Source organism: Solanum pennellii, chromosome 1, assembly GCF_001406875.1.
Source record: "Solanum pennellii chromosome 1, SPENNV200".
NCBI classification, from domain to species: domain Eukaryota; kingdom Viridiplantae; phylum Streptophyta; class Magnoliopsida; order Solanales; family Solanaceae; genus Solanum; species Solanum pennellii.
The window spans coordinates 106,356,201-106,375,452 of NC_028637.1; the positions used below are offsets into that span (position 1 = coordinate 106,356,201).

Below are 19,252 nucleotides of genomic sequence, written 5' to 3' on the forward strand. Positions count from 1 at the left end.
GTTAGTTTGCGTGCATCATGGTTATTGTATAACACCAAATATTTTATATTGTTTCTTATGAAGTTTGAACCCTAATGCAATATCTTATTTGTGTAGGGAAATGGAGGTGATCAAATTTGAAGTGGATGATGAAGAGTTTTTGAACTATTGTAAAAGTTTAAATACATATTTGATTTATTGTGTACACATTTAGAATATTGATGTATAAGTATGGGTATGTACACAACACATACTATCTTTTGGTTGTACATGAAATATTTCTCGAAGTTTATTTGAAATATATAGCTTCAATTTAATGATTAATTAGTTCATTTTGTGTTTTAAGTCACTTGTATGTATGTAATATATTATATATATTTGTGCTACATGTAGGCTTATAAATGTTGAAGTTACACTTTGTAAGTGTTGCTCTAGGTAGATAAAAAGTTACACTTTGAAAGTGTTGCAATAGATGACCAATAAAAGGCAACACTTTTTAAGTGTGACCAATAAATCTGAAAAGTCAACGCTTTTAAGTGTAGCCAAAGATGGCAACATTTAAAAAGTGTTGCCTAATGTCAAATGTTACGCTTCTTTTGGACAGTCCTTAAAAAGTGTTGCTGAATGTCCACAAGTGTAGCCTTTTATCAAAGGCCACGCTTTTTGCTAGTTTAGGCTACACTTATGTGGTGTTACTGTAGGCCAAAAATGGTGTAGTGAGTACACTTAATTAGCATTGATATCACCTGCAATATATCATTAAAGCTTCAAAGCAAATATTTTCACCCACCAATGTAATGAATATTATATTATATATACGAGATCGTGGTAGAAGTTCATAGTTTAATCGTAATTTCTTTTTTTTTTACCATTTTAATTCCACATGTCGTGTACTAATTTTTTCATCTATTTTTTTTTATAAATATAAAGTACAGACATCCTCCTATAAAGGAAGAAAAATAAAAGTAGAGATGTGCCAGTTTGTGTGTTTATAAGGAGATCCACCAGTTTATGAGTGAGCTGGAAGTTAAGCAATCTAGCTTAAGGTTTAAGGTATCTACTCCCTACTTTCTACTGGTGTGATGGTGTGATTTTTTTAATTAATTTTTTTCTTGTAAAAAAAGGTTTCCTAAATTAAAATAATTTAATTATGTTTTTCCATTTTATTTTATTTATGATTAGTCATAAGTTTTTATAATTATATAAATGTCTTATTACATTTTGTTATTCATACAAATAGTGTATATTTATTTAGTACGCTTAATTTCATAAACAACATATCTAATGTAATATATAAAAAGATAAAAATAATATTAAGTTAACTTTTTATCGAGAAATCGCTTCCGATACGCTTAATTTCTTACATGTGTGTGTTGGGGTTGGGGAGGGGGGGGTAATTCTGTTATTTTGCGATTATTCAAACTTTGCACATCAATTAACCTTGATATAATAGTGTTTCACTGCTACAAATACAAGCTCTTTTCTTCCAAGAAAAAAAAATGCATTTTTTATTTGAAGATATTTGTGGATTAAAATTAAGTAGTAAAATAGTAGTGGTCCTATCCATCAAGTTGTAGTTCCAGCAACTACAGTGATAAGTTTGACAAAAAGAAATTGAAGATTATTTATCCACGGAGAATCTTATCTAATAAGTTAAATAGTTAGAATAATATATTTTTTTATTATTTAAATATATTTCTAATATACCTCCTTACATATAATTTTATTTTTTCAGATATGTAAAAGAAAATAATTAAAATTTAGTTAAAGACATTTGTCTGCAACAATAAAAGAAATTGAAAATAAAATGACTATGTTCATACATTTTTCTCTTATAGTTGGAACTTGGACTTTTAAGCAAAATAATTTAAAATCTAACTGAATTGACCTAATTTAAATGTTTTGAAGTAAAATGATTTTTAAGTACTTTCTTATTTAAAAAAATAAAATTAATAGAGGATTTGGTAGGTACACGTGATTCAAAGTGTGATTTACTGTAAAAGATAATGACATGAATATCATGACCTCATGACAAATCATGTAACAACTTCAAGATATAGAGAGTAGGTAAGAATAATAAAGATACAACATTGAGTAGCAATTTGATTGAATATTATTTTTTTTATATTTTTTCTATTTCTTTTTATTCATTCGGCTAGTATTAATTATTATTATTTTATTAATAGTATATAAATGACTAGTACTCAACTTAATTTAACGATTAATTATAAATAAAATTAAAATCTAATAAAAAGTAAAGATATCATTATACCTAAAAATATAAAAATAAAAGTAATTTATGTAATTTGAACTTAATAAATAATAAATTTTATTATTAAATAATACATAAACAATTTATCTCATTCGAATATTTAAAGATTATCAATAACACAAAAAACTATTAATGAGAAATATACTAAACCACACCCCTTCATTCACAAGATCTCCACCATTGCCCCCTACTTATTTTCTTTTTCTTCATTTCACACACACAAAACAACATTTTCTCATTTCCCTCTGTTTCGGTACTATTTATCAATTTTGATTCTCTCGAGCGCCAGCCTCACCCCCTTTCCCCTCCAGTAATCCGACACCCTTCTTACTGGACTTGGCACTGCGGTGAGCACAAGGGCAAATTATTGTTCAAACAATTGATTGAATTTAGATGTGGATTCATTACGTTCCGCTATTTTGGTTGATATTTCGAAATTGAGGTTTCTGATTATCTGTATAATGGACTCGATTTGGGCGAACAATGGTGCCCCCGCCGTTTCTCATTTGTTCTATGCCATTTTCTTCGCTTTTGGTTTCGTCATCGTCAGATTGTTCCTTGACAGATTCATCTTTCGGGTAACCTTTCTTGTTTCTTTTTCTTGAAAATTTTATGTGTTGATAACTGATGTTTTAAATGTCATCCTTGTTTTATTACATTTGAGTATTGTATACTCAATCTTGGTTTGACTCGTGTAATTAGTGGATTGCGTAAAAGAATCAGGGTGAAATGGACGTCACATTCAACCAAGAAAAACGACAACCTTCTTATAAAAGCGCATATAACTGAGATCCCAATAGTTATAGATCCCATCTTGATGGAAAATTTCTTGGCTTAACTAAATCCGATTTAGTACTTTTCTTGATTCTGTGGTTCTGGAGCAATGTGTATGAGCCCTACTGTTTAGTAGCCAATGATATAGCCCTTCTAAAAGAATCGTGATGTAATTAATTTATTTCAATGAAGTTTAAACGGCTGAACTGAATTGGGGTTTCTTCAATTATAGTTCTTGAACTTTTAACCTTTGTCAGCATTAAGTAATTGAATCCACCCAGACTTTATTAGAATTTGAGCTGTTTGACTTCTTTAATTCTCTGCCACAACACACTTTCAAGCTTTTATGAAGTACTTCAGACTAGGGTGATTTTCGTAACTATTGAAATTGATGTGCAACTCCTGTACAGATGTTACCGTCCTATCAGATCTTAAATGGTAATTTGGTGCGATAACTTCTGACCTTATATTTGAAAATTTGTTTAGTATTTCTTTGTGCATCCTTGTTTTGGCGCTTGTCAGCAGATAGATGTTAGTTGTATTGAGCTGAAATTTGGGTTTGGCATTCTTAGAACTGATACTTGAATCATGGAGGAACATTTTCGTGCATATATAGCACTATGTACACCATCGTGTAGTTCCAGTAAAAATCTAGAGTTTTTTGCAGATTGCCATAGATTAATATGTTTTAAGTGAGACGTAAACTATGTTTGCTTCTTTTCTATCTATCAATTGTACTTCTTGAAGTAAAATTCACGTCACTGGAGATCCAGAAACTGTCTTAAGTTTCTCATTAGATGTGAACATGCAATTTTGGAATCTTTAATTCAAGTTAGTCCTAATTTGTTTATTTTAATTTTCTAAATTCCTGTTCACTGACATATTTATTCATCACATTTCCCTGGCAATTGATATACCACTTTTCCAATATTATTTACTAGTTCCACCAATCGTTAGGCTAGAACTTATGGGCAATGAGTCGCATGCCTTGGCACCGGTACTTTTTCTTACAGTTATGATGGTACCCAATGGGCCCACATTACCCGATCTATATATGGTGTACATGTCTTAAGTGGAGAAGACAAACACATCTTTGACTTAATTACAAGAACATTATAAGATGTAATTTGCACAACTAACTCAACCCTTTATAAGACGAGCAGGAAGAATTTAAGACTAAAATGTTGTAAAACATTCAAATGCCTGCGTCAACAACTCCACTAACATCGTGTCCAGTTTGCCAATTCGTAGTTTAATTGCTTATCGGTTACAATTTTAAGGGGAAAGTTGAGCTACTGAGTCAGGTAAACTATTAACTGATGCTCCATATCTTAGTCAACTTTAGTTATTAAATATTATCAGCCATGTCTTAATATCAGCTCTAGTTTGTTCATAAAGGTTAGTTCTTTTGACATATTACTTGGTGAGTTACTTTTAACATTTAATAGTTAAATAACCGAGTTCTATTTATAGTCAGTCATAAAATTTCCGATATTAAGTCCTAAAAATTGATGAAAATTTAAATGTAAGATTGCATATTTCAGCACCCCTGGAAAAATATCTGCATCCACCTGGCTCCCCCTCCATTTTGTGTATCATAACCTTCAGTCCTTTACTACCTTGGCAGACTAAGACCAGCATGTATCCCTCTCCAGGGTTTATTGATGGAATTATGCCGATTCACTTGCACTGACCAATGAATTTTCTGTTTGCAACAATTAATGAATATAAGTTAAATATTGCATATGATATTGAAGAATATGATGAATACAGATACTCTTGATGTATTAATTGCATAATGAATCATCATCATGCAATGTATTGCACTCTTTTGTGCTACCTTTGCTTGGAAATATAGTGCTTGACTGCTTTCTCCCTTCAGGGCCTCCCCACCACCACACTATTTGTTCTGTTCAATTATGAGAGGTAACTTTTAGCTGAATATTTGTAATGTATTTGTTAAGTGGAGTGTTGAACTCTGTTAGGATCGGCTTGTTTCTGTATATTAATTAAGATTATTTCTTCTATCACCAGTTTCATGATTTACATGTTTTATGCAACATGAATTAGTTCCTTTAAACGGTAATAATATCAACTTTTGGCCTCATTAAGCAAACAGCAAATTTAACTGTTTGAAAGTAGTCATTGTGAAGAGCTACTATTCAGTTAGTACTTACCTGATGTTGAAGAATTCAGATGATAGATAATTAGGGAAATTTTTTGAAAGTTGAACTGAATTTTCCCCGATACTTTTACATGGACTGGCTGCTATGTGACAGATTTGGTTAAATGACTTAAGTCGTTTACTTTACTCCATCTTTCTGACATATCTCTGTTCCTTGTTCACCTTGTTTCCAGAGGCTAGCCGTTTTGTTGCTGCGCCTGGGAACAACCCATCTCAGGAACGATGAGGCTACGAGAGGAAAAATTGTTAAATGCTCTGAATCCATGTGGAAATTTGCTTATTATGCAACTATTGAGTTTTGTGTCCTAAAAGTTGCTTATCATGAGCCATGGTTCCTAGATGTGAAGGGATATTTCAGTGGCTGGCCAAATCAAGAACTAACGTGAGTATCACATCCTGATTTTTCTACGACCTATTATTTGACTCACGGCAGTCAACATGTAATATCTGTATAAAACTAGAATTGGGTGGTTACTTTAAATAATTGGATAAGCAAGTAAGAACAATTACTTGTACTATTTGAGGGAACAACAAAATTTCTAGCTATGCGTGGTTTAATTCAAAATAGTATAGTTAGTGAAAAACTGTTGCCAAGTTCATAAGTTGGGATTAAACCAAGTGTATGTTTTACTTCTTACTCCCTATTAAGTTCTCACCATTGAGCCTCACATTGGAAGTTTCATTTCTCAAGTTCTGCAGTATCTTCTTGTCTCCTATTTTAAGTGTATTACATTTTATGAGGGTTTCGGAAAAAGAAAAAAATGTCTTATTTTGCCATCCTACTGTCACTTTGTTAGAATCTTTTTTCAAGGTTGATGAATTAATATAAGCATTGGGAATCTTTTCTCATTTGAGGGTAATACAACACAAAAATTGGGAACCTCTTTGTTCCTAAACCATAGAGGATCTCATGAATTTCATACAAGCATCTTTGATATTCTCGTCCGGCAACGAAATCATGTTGTAATTATTTGATTCATGGAGTATCCATTCAAAAACACTTCTCGTGCATGGTTTATGCCGTATTGCTTAATTTTTACCAATATGTATCTTGTCTAGTACTTGTTAGGTTACATTTTCAAGCATTCAAGGGCTACCTGTGTTACTTAATTGTTACCAGTATGTATCATTTCTAACAGTCAAGAGGTTCTATGCTTTTAGGTGTGGGTTTTGCCTTTAAGAGATTTATATATCTAGAAAATATAGAGAACTTCTAGCAGTTTCGAAAAAAATATATAAAGAATTTCTAATACTTTTTATTTCTATTTACATAATGTTCTTATGAGATGAGTTTTAATGGAGTAACATGGTCAATGAGGATTCATATTGTTGACCCCAACTTGTTTGAGACTTAGACCAAGACCGTCAAGTCACCAAGCAAAGAGAGTCATCTCTACTCCTCAAAGAACATAAATAATTTCCAGAAGGAGCAATAAATTTCCTTAGAAAAGACCCTCTAACACCTTATTTTGGGGTAAGTGTGACAGAACCTCCTCCTCCATTTCTTCTTCTTCTTAACTCATTGCTGCTTCTGTCATGAACTATTTCCCTCCTTTCATTTCATTTCCCCATGCTACACCTATAGTATCATTTTTCTTTACCTTGTGCCACCAGAACGTGCATCATCTTTGTATAATGCATTGTATATTTCACTGGATTGCCTGAAGGATGTGTGGTCTGTCTCTTGCTAGCTCCTTGTATTTTTCTTTCTTCTATCAGAATGCCTTTCTGATGCCAATTTTGTTCAAAACCTTTGGAAAGTCTTATTGCCTAAGCAGTTGTGTCTATTTGCTCATACTTTGCAGTAAACATGCTCTTGGCTGAGGGGAACACACCAAACACTTCTTCTAGTAAAAATATCATCACCATTTCTGTTGAACAATTTTTATGAAAATGCCAACAAAAAATAGGGCTTCTTAAGACACTAGAATATTGACTAGGCAAGACTCTTCTTTTCTGATATAACATGCATACCTTTGTTGCAGTCATTTGAATGCACTAAATTTTTTATAGGGTGAACACAAGTCCTAGTAGAAATGTAAATCTAGCTTTTGCTTTCATTTATCATTAGAACTATTAGCAACATTTATTGCACTTCATACTTGTTTCACAAAAAAGGGATGAAATGTTACTGGCAACTTTAATTTTTGTAGGCCTCTTAACAAAAAGTGGTCTGATAAAATCTAACATCCTTTGTTCATTTCTCATTTCAGGGCTGGAATTAAGCTTATCTATATGTGCCAATGTGGGTTCTACCTCTATTCTATTGCTGCCCTTGTTGTTTGGGAAACGCGACGGAAAGACTTTGCTGTTATGATGTCTCATCACATAGTTACAGTTTTTCTGATTTCATCCTCATATATTTTAAGGTAAGGTGTACTCCACCAGTGGTTTGCCTTTAAGTCTTTTTTTTTGCTTGAATACCCTATCTCGACATGAAAACAGGGACATGATTTATGTACGATGTTAGCAACACTTTTATGGTTCTATGCGGGGTGTAATACAAGTCAAATGTTCATATTCATTCAAACACAAAACATATATATTCTTTGGCATATTTTGAGAGATAACTTTTCCTTTTATTTTCATTTGATGGTAGGGGGAGGAAGGGACGCTAGGTCTAAGTAGATTTTAAACTTTGAAAGACCTGGTTTGAGATGTAGAAGAGGTTAAAAAAAAGTATAAGGGAAGTGGAGAATTGAACATTTATTGCTCAAGGAAGACCAGTTTGATGCTGGTAATGGTGATAATATTAATGTGCATATCCATATGAAAAAACATATACTATTTTCAATCTTTATTGGATTCAGATCATTTAATGTGTATAAGGAATAGAGCACCCAAGGGTGTGGCCTAGTGGTAAATGAAGCTGATTGATTTCTTCCTATGTCTTATCCTTTGTGGATAGAGTTACTTGGTACCTGTTGCTAGTGGTGGGAGGTGGCAGGTATCCCGTGGAATTAGTCGAGGTGCGCAAAATCTGGCCCCGGACACAAGTTCTTAAAAAACTTGTTTTAAGAAATAGAGGAAGTGTATTTTCATGTTTTGAGATGCTTTATTAGAACAGATATGGCCAATGCATTGAGATGCTTTAATTCAATGTCATACAGTTTTCTACCTTTTCTTTTGGCTAAGATTTTCGTGAAATGAGGGTACTCAACTGATCCCTTTCTTCTATAATTTGATCCTTTATCACTTTATTGTAGTAGGAATCATTTATACCTAAGAGGACAAATTTGACCTAGCCAGTCCCATCCTTCTAAACCTGCACAAGGATGCTAATATGTCGTCCATAACAACAGCATACCTAGTGAAATCCCACTAAGTGGGGATGCTAATATGCCATCTTAATGATAACGTAATGAAATGGTTGCTACTACTAATAAAAAGATAGTTAAATAATTGCCACAGCTTTCCGAGTTGGTCTAGTTTGTAACTCAGTTTTGCAGATACAATTTTTAGTATTTTTGCCTCAATGGTTGATTAAAAGGTTGATGTTCTCCTATTTACCTTAAAAAAGAGTTCCTAAATTAATGTTGAAGTTGTGCGTGGAATTGGTAATGGTTATTCCTGAGGGTCCATTTTGAATTCATCTAACACATTCAAGAAAATTGAATTCATATGTTGAATTCAAGATAACTGGATAACAGATTTAGAATACTTGCTTTTGTAATGGACCTTGCCATGCCTGCCTTGTTTCCCTCTTCCGAATTATAATTTTGCTGATCCTTAACATCATAACATCTCTTGTGTCTCTCTATGGGTAATGATTTCCCTTGAATCTTTTTAAGTCATTTATTCAAGTTCGTTGGCATTAAATGAAAACTCTTTTATGTTATAATCCCTGCAGTTGAGCTATTCCTCCTAGTTGAAAAACTTGCTATTCTGGAAAAGGCTATTTTCTTGTGAGGAAGAATGTGTGTGTTGGAGGAGTATGGCGCAGAGTATTTCTTTCCTAATATTGAATATTAAGACATTATTAAATATAGGTCTCCCCTCTTACTAGTTGGGACTAACAAGACAAACTCATCTAAAGGTTCATCATTCCATAGCTGCAGTACATTAATGACGACCTGTTGTATGCCATCCAATACGTCCACTTGATTCAATGGCAGATTTTATATGTCAAAAACCTTTTTTTTTTATGAAGTAATTTAGTTCTATTGCAGGCATCAAATAGATGTATAATAGTAACAAAAGCTTAGTAGCAAAAGGTCAGCTTTCTTTTACATTGTTAATTGAGAATCAGGGAGCGGACATGGTTCAGAAATGAATCAGGGCAATCTAGAGTTCTATGTATTTTGGATGAAGTCTCTAACCCAGTGTAATTTCTCTTAACTCGAGGAAACAAATTAGCAAATGCAAAATTCCAAATGCTGCCTGGATATTAGAAGAATGGAGTGCTTTTATCTGTTTCAGTTTCTGTATTAATTTTGATGTGTTTTGGCATATGTAGCTTCTTTCGGATTGGGATAGTTATTCTTGCACTACATGATGGAAGTGATGTCTTTCTTGAGGCTGCCAAAGTTTTTAAATATTCAGAGAAGGAGCTTGGAGCTAGTGTACTATTTGGTTGTTTTGCCGTCTCCTGGTTTCCACTGAGGCTGGTTTTCTTCCCATTTTGGGTCATAAGATCCTCAAGGTCGGGACTTAACTGATTTTCTACTCATATGATATTGTTCCCCTTTTCTGGTTTCTCCTAATAGTTCGATCTTTTTCATTTCCCAGCTATTATCTGTGTGAGGTTTTGAATTTGTCAGAGGCATATGATACAATGATATACTACTTCTTTAACACAATGCTCTTGACCCTGCTTGTGTTCCACATTTATTGGTGGATTCTCATATATTCAATGATCATGAAACAATTGAGAAATAGAGGGCAAGTTGGGGAAGACATAAGATCTGGTAAGCATCTTATTGTTATTTTGAATTTACAGGTAGACTATGGTAAGTTTGTGCTGATATAAAGGTCACTAAATCAGCTATAACCTCATGGTGCACCATAGAGAAACTTTAGTAGTTAAACTGTCTGTCTCAGGTTTATCAAACTAGTATTTTTCAAAGAAAATTTCATCCAAAAGAATTCCTTCCAACATTTTTTTTGGCTTCATATTCAACTTTATGGTTTGTATTCTCTTTCCCAACTTTTTTGAGGTATCAGTATCCTCTTTGAACTGTTTGCGTTGTTTTTTCCTCTTTCTGCATACAGATTCGGAAGATGACGACTAATTTAATTGAAGATGATGACTAATGTGATTGAAGGCTACACTCAGATTCTTCAGCAGAGCAGAAATCGTGGTTGTAGGATTGCCTCTGCATATGATGATCCTTTTCCCCAAATAGACTTAGCTTGACTTCTTCTACGCTTTTATAATCAACTATACAATTTTTTGGGTTTGATCATTTTATAGTAATAGATCTTGATAGCATTTGATGTGGGGACATTTATCAGTTTAACTTGTCATTACATTTTTGGTGTACAAAATAATAGGCATCTCCTTGTATAATTGTTTCCCATATTTAAAACGATTTAAGCAAACCATATTCACTTGGTCTACCTCTGTCATTACATATTTGGTCCAAAATAAGTAAGCTAAATATACACTATTTTGTGATAAAACTGTATATTTATTGATGAGGAATAATAAGTTTATGATATATATATATATATATATATACTAGTATATTTTGTGAGAAAAATGTATCAATTTGTTAGGCAGCTACATTATAGTTTTCCAAAATAATTTGCAGAGTGACGAAAGAAATTACAGTCGGTGGATTGTCGAAAGAATTGACTATACTAGCAATGGTAGAAGACTTTACACATTTGATCAAACACTGAAAGAAAAGCACTGACACGTTGTTTGGATGATTGGTACGTGTTGTTTCCTAATATATTATAGTGTTATATTATTATAGTAAAAATGTTGATAGATTGTATTGTCTCTCGTCGTTACAGTATTTACATATTAATAATTTGAATGATAAACCTACAAGAAAAGTAGGATACAGGGAAAAATTATTATGAAATGTAGGATAAAATATGAAATATGATTATTAAATAATAAATAAAGACAAAATGAGATAAAAATACTAAAATAAGAATGTGATCACACCAAATCAATCGTTACATAAAATAGATCTTTTCATTATTAAATGACAATAAATTTAAATAGTAAAACGCAATACACTGTAACACAAAACAAGGTGTAAGCAGGGTGCATGTGACATTTCCAAGTGAGGAAGAAAATCATAGAGATTTCATATCTCTCCTGATTCATATCGTTTTGAAATTCTTTATTTGCATTAATGTAATGTATGTTCCTATATTAAAGGTATGAAATACTATTTATTTTATATCTTTTAGAATATATTTATTCATTCGTAACTTTTTCTTTTTAAAATTTTCTTTGAGTTGAAATTCAACTTATGATTATATAATTTAAATAGCAATATATAAAAATACTTAAAATTAAGGTAAAATTGTATGGGTCTTCCCAACGTGTTTTAAGCCTATTTAACCCAAAATAAACATAGACGGATCAGGACCCAATTCAATAACTATTTCAATTCATTTTATCTTTAATTTCAACTCAACCCGCTCATTTAAACCTCTAATTGTACATATGGTTGTGAACAACAAGTACTTGACGAAATAATTTATGTGCATTAAAAGTTGATCCGAATATAAAGGCAAGAGTTAAAGCTTGATCTTGTATTTATACATCCAACTGAGTCGAAAAGGTCGTTAAAAATTAACATCTCAAAGAGTTAGAATCCTCATTGTACAACATAAAAGTAAGTTTTTTTTTCTCTTTTTAAGAAATTGACGTAACTATAGAATCAACAACAATATATCCATTACGATTCACAAAATGAGAAAGGGGATTTAAAAAAGGTGAGATATTTTGAAGATTGAGAAAAAAGAATGGTCCGTCACAAGCCACATCATATATTTAGTCTCATGGACGATGACTCAGTCAACTTTTTGTATATTGTGATCAGTTAAAAGAAAAATGTGTAAGCTAATTATTTCGTGGGAAAAAACTGAATGTTTATATTAAAAATAAAATTAATTAACTTAATCAAAAGTCCTCTTTTAAATTAAAAAAAAAAATCAACGTTTTAGCCGTATAGGCCATTTTATGAAATAAAACAAACTACTAAACAAGTACAGGCCTAAGCCAAAATTAACAAATAAACCTATTTCTAAATTGGTTAGGGCAAAGTCAAACCTTTCTATATATACTATAACACAAAAATAAGTCAAAATTAGTAATTTATAAATAAAAGTTTTTAGCATAATTGTTAATATTTTCCAAGTCAAATACTTTGACTACTTACTATGTATTTTTGAAAGTTAATGACTGAGTCAATTTTTACTAAAATTAGAAGCCTGAAGCCGTATGTGGCCACACGAGACCTTTTTAGCGTGAAGTACGTGGCCACACTAACAATAAAAAGTCAAACAATATTTATTTCTTTAATACTTTTGTCAATTGTCATTTATAGCAATGTCTATGTTACTTTTGTCAATTGTGGTCTCATGCCTTTTTAAATGAAATTTAATGGTGTTGACACATTATTGTTGTGTTCCATCTGTTTTATTTATTTTGCTAAAAACTGACAAAAAATTTCGGTGATTAATAAGATAGATAAACTCCTTATAAGACTTGGACAATTTTCTTCTATTTAAGTTAACTTCCTTTTCTTAAATGGACTCAAAAAATTGTAGAGCAGTCCTATCAATTTACGGGTTAGGTCACGCCAGTCTAACGGACCTAGTCCATATTGACGACTGTAGGTATGAATTAAACCTAGAACCTAATTTAACATATTTGACTAATCTTTACTCTGACACATTTTTTATTAGTATTAGATATCATTTGCTTTTTAAGAAATAATAATTCATATGAATATTTCGTCATATTATTCACATTAATTGTTGTATTATGTTATTACTTTTAAATAAATTTGTATCTTATAATAGTAGCGAAATTAAATGAGATATATAGTTTATAATTTGGCAGTCTTCCACTAATGCCAGTGTCAAATGCGAGTATACTCCAATTTCTTTTATTTTTGAAATTATGCATTCTTCAACTTTAAAATTTGTTTGTTATATTAACATTAATTATCACACATATATTTGTTTATTGTACTCATTGCTTTTCTCTGAATAATAATTTGACTAATTTATGATTTTATAGATGCCAATTTTGTAGACAAGACCTTTGTTTTTTTCCCTCCATTTTATAATGCATATATGAGTCATGAGGAAAACTACTTAATTAGTGCTATTACTATTTATTCAGTCACATGAGGAAACTGCATATACCGACCTCTGTTTTAGAAAAGAAAAGAAAAAAGAAGAAGAAAAAGTGTCGTTGTTTGAATTAAGTGACCTTTTTTGAGTCAAATCAAAATGAAACTTCAAATCAAAATGAAACTTATCATTGTTTGATTCGAAAAGAAATACTCCTTCTATGTCGACTTATATTAGTTGTTTGATTTGGAACGAAATTAGAGAAAGAAATTTTTTTTGAAAAATTTATGGTCTAATATAATATATTATGTCACTAAAAATCATTTTTAATTGATAAGATGAGTATTTTAAAATTAAATTGTTATTAGATAAGAAAAGTATTTTATTTTTAATTAATTAAATTTTATTTTATTTTTATATAGATGGAGACAGAAATATCACTAATAGAGATAGAAGCTAACAATAAAAAGGCTTCAAATCTATTTGTGTGGATATAAATCCACATCTATCCATATCTTTTTTTGTCCTAAAACTATAGCACCATGTGCTTCAAATCCATTTATATTTATTTGCGTGGATATAAATTCACGTTTAGCCATAATATATATCTTGTCATTTGTCTTATAACTTTTGTGCTATATACATCACCTGAGTAAGATATACCTAGTAACCTTCAAATACAATTTGTTAAAACATCTAGAATTTATCTGTAACTTGTATGGTGATAATCTGAGTTAATATCTTAAAAGGTCACTTAACTTTAAGAAATTATCTAGTAAATTCATTAAATTTTGTTTAATATCAACAAAATCACTCAACTTAGACATTTATATCAATAAAATCACTCAACTCAGTTTATCTAAAAATATCAATATACATAAATAAATTACTTTTATGTCATGTAAATATACACTCCATAAAAAAGTTTTTAAAAAAATCATCAAGATTTTCTTATAGTAAACTTAATAATTATATTAGGATATTATTATATGATTAAAATGTGATGTGATGAGCTTTATCAAAACAAAAAGAAGAGAGAGAAAAAATTAGTAAAAATTTGTCATGACAAATAACTGGGGAGTACATGACTTTTATCGTATAAAATATATATATATACGTTGGTTTAATTACTGCAACTCTACAAATATTACTCTGTTGAGGCCATTGAATTATAAAAAAAGTATTGACGTTCGTTCTGATACCAATTTAAAGTGCATAAAAAGATTATACTAATATTTATTATACTAATTAAATTTGTTCTTAAATATTTATATATTTATTTTGCTATGTCAATTTTTTATAATAAAATTAATTGAGTGATTTGATGGATACAAATGCATAAGTCAAATGATTTTTATTTATATAAAGCATAGTTCGATGACTTAACTAAATAAATTATTAAAGTTGAATAATATTACTAATACAAAGACACAAGTTAAATAATTTTATTGATATAAAATAAAATTTAATGATTTTACTAGATAAATTTTTAAAATTGAGTGATCTTTTGAGATATTACTCCCCTTTATATAACGAAAATTCTCAGTGTAATTTTTTGAATAAGATAGAAGGGATAAAAATTTTAAGTTAGCTCACTTTAAATAGCTAGGTAAATGATAAATGTAATTGTCTTAGACTGTGTAAGGAAATTAATGATTTTTTAACTATTGATGTGCACTACAATAAAAATGATCATGTATTTTTTATGGTAATTATCACTCTTTGTATATGTCCCTAAAGCTTTTAGCGACATTGATTCTAATGACACTTAACTAATGCCGGTAAAGGCTTTAGCACTCTTTATTAATGTCAGTATTTAATGCCGCTAAAAGTTATTTTTATTATAGTGATAGAATACTACAACACCACCCACACATCCATGCTTGGACATCTGAAGCTCGTACAATTTAAGACTCAGAAATAATGAATTGAGATAAACCATTTTACTATTGCGATAAAGAAATAGACTTTAGCTCTAGGTAATTCAATATAAAAAGCTAGCTACCTAAAAGAAAGAACTGTTCAAGACTACAAAAAAAAATAATCAAAGACCCCTTATCCCACCAATGTGCGACTCCACATAATCCTCCTATTAGAGTTTTTTAGTTTCGACATTTATATATAGACATCCCGTTTCATACTCCAATGACAGCTATCGTGGAATAGTACTTCATCTTTAATCAGAGATTTTAAATTCTGATCTTATTTAATATCGAATTGTTTTTATTCGAAAATGTTTTACTTTAATATAAGACTTTTTGACGTAAATCTAATTTATTTAAATACGGAAAATATGCACCAAATAAGAAAACAAAAATCAGGAAAGAAATCAATACTCCCTGGATTCTAAATAATTAAACCGGCAATGCAATTTAATAATAAATAGAAAAAAATAGAAATTTATCATTTAAAACAAATTATACATATTTTTATAACTATAAATCATCTTACAGAAATTTAAAGGAAAAAATTGTAGGACACACATAATGACGGAAGAAATATAAAGACAAACCCACAATTACTTACTTCTATTATTTAATTGAAGAATGATTCACAGCCAATAAGTTGAGGGTTAATTTGAGCCTTTATATGCTAACTCATGCTATTATTATATCTTGACTTGAAAGGGGGAATCTTAGAGTCTTTATTTGCCGACCTAAGGTGCACCACACTATATATTATAAGAACACTTATTGCTAAAATATAGAGTGTACGGATTCTATAATAAGTGAATATTAAACCTCAAAATTCTCACGTTGTTGGGGCGTTTGGTGCCCACAAATTTACAACCTTATCAAAACGTCTAATCAACATAGCTTCATAAAAGATATTTTTTCTGTTTTAATTTATTTTTCAAATGATTTAATAATTTTTTTTAAAATTAAAAATATATAGTTCGTTTGAATTGACTTTAAAAAGTAGCTTTTAAATATAAAAATAAAATTAAAATTAAATGATTTTAAGTTAAAAATATAAAAAAAGAGAAGACTTATTCTTTTACTTAAACTTTATTAAAATTATTTTAAATTTATTATAAATTATTTTTAACTTTCTTAAACTCTTAAAAAAGCTAAAAGTAACTTTAAAATATATTTCGTGAATGTTAGATTTTAAAAAGGCAATTACTAAAAAGAAAAAGGAAGGAAGAGCTTTTTCACTTGTCAATATCATTTGTACAACAATCGAATCTGCAATTAGGGACAAAAAAAAAAAGAAAAGTATCATTTGTACTACCTCATTCTTTTTTTCTCAATAGCACGAGTTTAATTGTTTCAAAGTTTTAACTTTTTTTTAACGTCAAAACAATAGAGCTTGTTCTCTTTTTTAACGTATAAGAATCGAGAAATTTTGTAAGTGTTTCGTAACTTTTGTGGTTTTCATATTTATGGGGGAAGAGGTTCGGGGGAGATAGTTTAAGAAATCAAATTACATGTTCAAATAAAATATCAATTTTATATTACTCTAATTTAATATCGTGGTTCTTATCAAATGTTTAGATTGGCTAATAATGGAGCCGTCAATATAAGTTAGGCGCTTAGGTCCGCCTGATCTAACACAGAATTTAATAGGATTGAGCTATGATTTTTGGAGCCCATTTAAGAAAAGAGTTTTTTAGTCCGGCCTAAATAAGTCTGCTGATTTGAGGAGCTTGAGAAATATTGGTAGGGCAGGCCCGTAGGCTAATAAAAATTAATTAAAAGATATAATATAATATTAATATTTAAAATTAAAAAGAGTCCAAACTCAAAAAAATTAGGTTAATATTTTTATTTAGATATTCATACTTTTACTTGAAAAAAACTTCATAAATATTATAAAGAGAATTTTATTTGTGGATTTGATTAACAAGTAGAAATTAATATCATGTAACATTGTTTTGTCGATATTTATTATAATATTTTTAAATTATAATTCATAATTTAATTTAATAATTATTAAAAAAATATAATTTTTTTAAAAAAAGTGACTGGCTCGGCAAGCCTGTAGCCCACGTACTTGTGGGTTGGGTCATTTGTTGTTTTCTGGTCCACACAAAAAATGGGCTGGCTTGACCTGACCCTTAAAATTTCAAAGCATGTATGGAATAGCTCGAATGGAGTGGCTAGCCCATATTGACAGCTCTAGCTAATAATATTGGTGGAGTTCTTAAAATAACATTAGAAGATTAGGAATCAAATTAAGTAATCAGCTGTGTTAATTGAGTTATTATTGGCTTGTGTTAGTATATCTGCTAAGTAAAACGCGGATCTCTTTTAAATATTTAGTCATTTACAGCCCTGAATTAACAGTTTATTATTCGAAAATAACACAAGAACTTATTCATTTTGTTAATGATGAATTAACAGACTAATATTGTATGATTATTAGACATGTTGGATTACGACTTTTTGCTTTAGCTATATGCTCTACTTTTACCATTTATTTCAAATGTTATATTTATCTAATTAATCGATTATATATGCTAAGTACAACATATATGTTTCGTCTTATTTTATAGGTAATGTTTTGACTGATTTCACGAATTTTTAAAATTAATTTTATTTTTGTATGTAAGTTAAACACATTGATTTTAGAAAATAAGTGATGATAAGAGTTTCATATACAGTGTATCAAAAATGATATTGTAGACACTGAAATTTTGTGGGACTCTACATAATGTGTAATTTGAGTTGAGACTATACAAATTGTGTTCAACTCAAATTAGGATTCTTGGAGGCTACTCAACCCTAGATCCTAGTTTATGCCTATATAATGGGTACTAAATTCTATTGAAAGGCATCTTAACATATACATAGAGATCAAGATCTCAAATATTTCACAAAAATCATGAAATATTCGGCTAAATCTAAATCATCTTGAGAAATACCTTCAAATCATGGATAAATTTTAGGGTTAATTACTTGGGTGAGTCCCTTTTAATTAATAATTACTATTTTTAGACATATTCTTTAAATATTACCATCTATAGCAATATTATGTATACTTATTTTATTAGATTTAACTTCTTTTTTGCGTTCAATCTCCTTTTCTTTCTATCTCTGGCTTCTTCTTTTCCTCACTGCACCTTCTCTCTCTTTATGTTCTTTTTCTCTTTCTTTTCTCTCTTCATCGTCTCTTTGTATACTCTTTCTATCTTTTCTTTTCTCCCTGCAACTCTTCTCTCTATGCTCTTCCTTGATCATTCAATATTATATATAAAAAAAACTTTTATCAGAGGAAAGATTTATAAAAAATTTAGGGATTCATAAATCGAAGAGTCGGAGATACTTAATTTGTAGAAGAAGTCGATAAATTATTTATTTATTGCTTTGGTGTGTCGATAATTTCCATTATAATGAAGATTGTATAAATAATTGCATTTATACTTTATCAGAATTTGTAGATTTGAGTATATATGAAGATATGAAGGTTTAAATAAATGGAGATTTGAAGATATGATGTCATCTATATGGTCTATACTTTCTCAAATCTAAAGGTGTATTAGTAAGAGAAAAGTGATATTTGAAGATATGATCTTTTGTAACAAATGAAGATATATTATAAACAACAAAATGAATTAAACTTGAATAAAAATGTATTACATACATATTAAAGTTGAATTAGAATAAAATCCAACATGAATACAAATTGTATCAATCAATAACATGCAAAATGAATTAAACTTGTACTAAAAGTGTATTACACAAATATTAAAGTTGAATTAGAAGAGAGAATTAAGCATGAATAAAAAAACATCACTAATAAACTAGTCAATGATCTATATAGGGAATTAA

At 29.9% G+C, this 19,252-nt stretch overlaps 1 protein-coding gene and 1 long non-coding RNA gene across 2 annotated transcripts in view; both read left to right on the forward strand.

Annotated features, from left to right (window-relative positions):
- The window catches only part of LOC107031597, a 2,215-nt gene extending 2,081 nt beyond the window's left edge, over positions 1-134 (forward strand). The window contains exon 3 of the long non-coding RNA XR_001458257.2: positions 97-134. This is a non-coding gene — a long non-coding RNA (uncharacterized LOC107031597). The remainder of the gene's footprint in view (positions 1-96) is intronic.
- A 2,255-nt stretch (positions 135-2,389) lies between these two features.
- Positions 2,390-10,769, forward strand: LOC107013278 (LAG1 longevity assurance homolog 2). The gene is made up of 6 exons (XM_015213252.2): positions 2,390-2,829; positions 5,384-5,592; positions 7,424-7,579; positions 9,667-9,852; positions 9,939-10,117; positions 10,422-10,769. The coding sequence occupies exons 1-6, from the start codon at positions 2,713-2,715 to the stop codon at positions 10,439-10,441; spliced, it is 867 nt and encodes a 288-aa protein (XP_015068738.1). The 5' UTR covers positions 2,390-2,712; the 3' UTR covers positions 10,442-10,769.
- The last annotated feature ends 8,483 nt before the right edge of the window (positions 10,770-19,252 follow it).